The sequence below is a fragment of the Mastomys coucha genome, chromosome X (genome assembly GCF_008632895.1).
Source record: "Mastomys coucha isolate ucsf_1 chromosome X, UCSF_Mcou_1, whole genome shotgun sequence".
NCBI lineage: Eukaryota > Metazoa > Chordata > Mammalia > Rodentia > Muridae > Mastomys > Mastomys coucha.
Window position 1 is genome coordinate 113,020,692 of NC_045030.1, and position 3,409 is coordinate 113,024,100.

General features: G+C 39.8%; 1 protein-coding gene across 1 annotated transcript in view; it reads left to right on the forward strand.

Annotated features, from left to right (window-relative positions):
• Positions 1–6: 6 nt before the first annotated feature.
• Positions 7–3,409, forward strand: part of Klhl4 (kelch like family member 4) — a 220,927-nt gene continuing 217,524 nt past the window's right edge. The window contains exon 1 of the mRNA XM_031367320.1: positions 7–73. Within this exon, the coding sequence (XP_031223180.1) occupies positions 14–73 (60 nt within the window). The 5' untranslated portion in view covers positions 7–13. The remainder of the gene's footprint in view (positions 74–3,409) is intronic.

Sequence of the window (3,409 nt, forward strand, 5' to 3'; positions counted from 1 at the left end):
AAAAAAAAAAAAAATGGAAAGTCGTACATTCTTCAACAGAGGAAGGAAATTCGAGAGGAAAGTCTACTCACAGGTACAAGAAATTTAAGACCATTATTTTCTTAATTGGTAACTCAACAATGGATCTATATCTACTGGTTGGTATTATTAAGTTATATGTATTGTTTTATTGATAATTTCTATTGGATGCTAGAAGATAATAGTGAGTGTTACATTAAAAAAATATATATATATTTATATTCCAGATGCTGCCCCTTCCATTCCTGCCTTCCATAGTTCCTCATCCCATTCCCTTTCGAGAGAGTGCTCCCCCCCCATCTGTCCTTGGGACCTTAAGTCTCTCAAGGAGGATGACATAGGTCTTCCCCACTGAGGCCAGACCAGGCATTCCTCTGCTATATATGTGCCAGAAGCCGTGGACCTGGCTGTGTATGTTGCCTGGTTGGTGGCTCAGTCCTGGGAGTTCCCAGCAGTCTGGGTTAGTTGAGACTGCTGGTTTTCCTATGGGGTTATTCTCCCCTTCTTCTTCAATCCTTCCCCTAATTGCTCCATAGGGGTCCCTAACTTCAGTCCTATGGTTGGGTGTACATATCTGCATCTGTCTCTGTCGACTACTGGTAAGGCCTGTCAGAGGACAGCCATGCTAGGCTTCTGTCTTATAAGCACATCATAGCATCAGTAATAGTGTCAGGCTTTGGTGTCCCCCTCATGAGATGGTTCCCAAGTTGGGCCAGACACTGGACCATCTTTTCCTCAGTTTTGCTTCAGGCTGGCCAGTCTGGGCCTCCCTCAACCCATGAGGAAACAGCGTCCTGGTACAGGTCAGCAAGGCGTTGGCAAAGAAATAATGGCAGACACAATACAAGAAAGTGAAGGATCTGAATGTATTTCTCAAAATTGGCATCAGACTTTTACAGTCATTACAAAAGAGAAATGAAAAATCTGGCAGTTCAGTGGTCGAAGTACATCTGAGGCCATCTAAAACACACTGGGTCTAAAACAGCAACCATCTCCTCGGACCAGTGCAGCACGCTCAGGACTGTGTGGACCTGTGGTGGGCCTGGCCGGAGTCCCTGGGGGCTGCGGGTGAGCCAGCCAGGAAGGGAGAGGTTCGAATCTGTACTCTGTCTCCCCCCCACACACTCGGCTCAAGGTCCCAGCCATCAAAGTAAAGGCCCACTATGCTAATTTTTTGGGCTAGTCAAAGCCCTACTCCCTTCTGGAGGTAATTAGCCTGAATGTATAACATTGTCTTCGAGAAATTCCAAGCCAGAGTTTGGCAGGATGTTGGAACATTGGTGAAGGTCAGAGAGCAACGTTTATCTTGGGGGACACCTAGCACGTGAGACTATAGCAAGGACATATCTGGGCTACCTCTGAGTTAGGGATTGCAGGAGATGGCTTCCTTGAAGCTTTTGCCTCATAAACTGCTGTCACGCAAAGTGTGCGTGGCACAGTTTCTTCTCCATTTTTGTCCCTACAGTTCTTTAAACAGGAACAATTCTGGGTCAGAAAATTTGACTGTGGATTAGTATCCCTCTCCTTCCACTTGAGGCCCCATCTATCTACTGCAGGTGGATTCTTCTAGATCTCTCTCCCCACTGTTAGGCATTTTGGCTAAGGTCACGCCCATGGAGTCCTTAGATTCTCTCACTGCCAAGGATTCTGGAACTTTCTAGAGGGTTCCCCACACTTAACACACAAGATACTGGATATTTCCATTAATTCTCTATGGGCTTATCTCTTGTCTTCCTGCCCCTATACCAGCTCCTGTTCTCCTTTTCCCCTCCCTTCCCCTCTCCCACCTATGTTTTTCCCTCACTCCCTATCCTGTGATTAGTTTGTTCCCCTTTAAATGGGATTGAAAAATCTTCACTTAGGCCTTCTTGCTTGTTAAAGTTCTTATGGTTGTATCCTGGGTATTCTATAATTTTTGCCTAATATCAACTTATTAGTGAGTATATACCATGTCCTTTTAGGTCTGGGTTACTTCACTCAGGATGATATTTTCTAGTTCCATCCATTTGCCTGCAAAGTTCATGATACCCTAGTTTTTAATAGCTGAATAGTATTTCATTGTGTAAATGAACAACCTTTTCTGTATCCATTCTTCTGTTGAAGGACATCTGAGTTTTTTCCAGGTTCTGGCTATGTATCCTTGTGGTATGGTTGGCTATCTTTTAGATATATGCCCAGGAGTGGTATAGCTGGGTCATCAGGTAGAACTATTTCCATTTTTCTGAGAGACTGTCAGATTAATTTCCAGAGGGGTTGTATCAGCTTGCAATTTTTAATGTCTATATTTTACTTTTTAAAAAAAGATTTATTTATTATTTATTTATCAAGTACACTGCAGCTGTCTTCAGATGCACCAGAAGAGGGTGTCAGATCTCATTTACGGGTGGCTGTGAGCCACCATGTGGTTGCTGGTATTTGAACTCATGACCTTCAGAAGAGCAATTGGTGCTCTTATCCACTGAGCCATCTCACTAGCACCTATATTTTACTATTTTTACCTCATGAATGTTTGCTTTTTAATGGGCAACAGTTAATTGAAATATGTTACAAATTATTTCTTTTGGTTTTTTTGTTTGTTTGTTTTGGAACTTTCAGTAGGAGGAGATCCATACTTATTTATTAGATATTTTCTTTATTTACATTTCACATACAAATTATTTCTTGATCAAATAGTAGGTATAAAATATCCTTTACTGTAGTATGTGCTATTTATCTATAATACTTTTAGTATCTTTAATACATATTTGAGCAATCATTGAGTATTCCCTACATTAACTAGTAAGAGCTTGAAATGTTTCAGAACTTATGTTTTACACATACTTTTACTTGGATTATGTCCTGGATCTCCTTCTGTAACACTGGTTTCATTATAGAGACCCCACTGATGAACTAATTTTTTTTCCTGAAGATTATTCTCATGATAAAAGCAGAGGTGAAATAGAGGAAAGAGAGCCACAGGGAATTTATCAGAGTCTTACAGATACATAGAATATTAACAAATTTCTATTCTCATTCCACTGTCTAAAGTCATCAAATGCTACCACCAAGAGCAAACAAGAAGAAAGGTTTGGAGAAGTTACAAACTTCCACTGGAAATTGTGTACCTGCTTCTAGGAACAAAACAAAAGACAAAATAATATGCTAAAGCATAGGTAATCAGGAAAAGATGAGTGTGACTGTAGAGGAATATAAACTCATTTGAATAAAAATTAATAAAACATGACTATTATTCATCTGTCCTCAAAATTCATCTTTCAATTTCTATAAACCTATAAAACATTTTTTATGTTTGTGAAAGGAAAATCCATTAATCAAGTCTCTTTCAATATGTAGATGCAATTATTTTTCCATTTTATATTTCTCCATTTTATTAAATGATTTGTTTTAACAA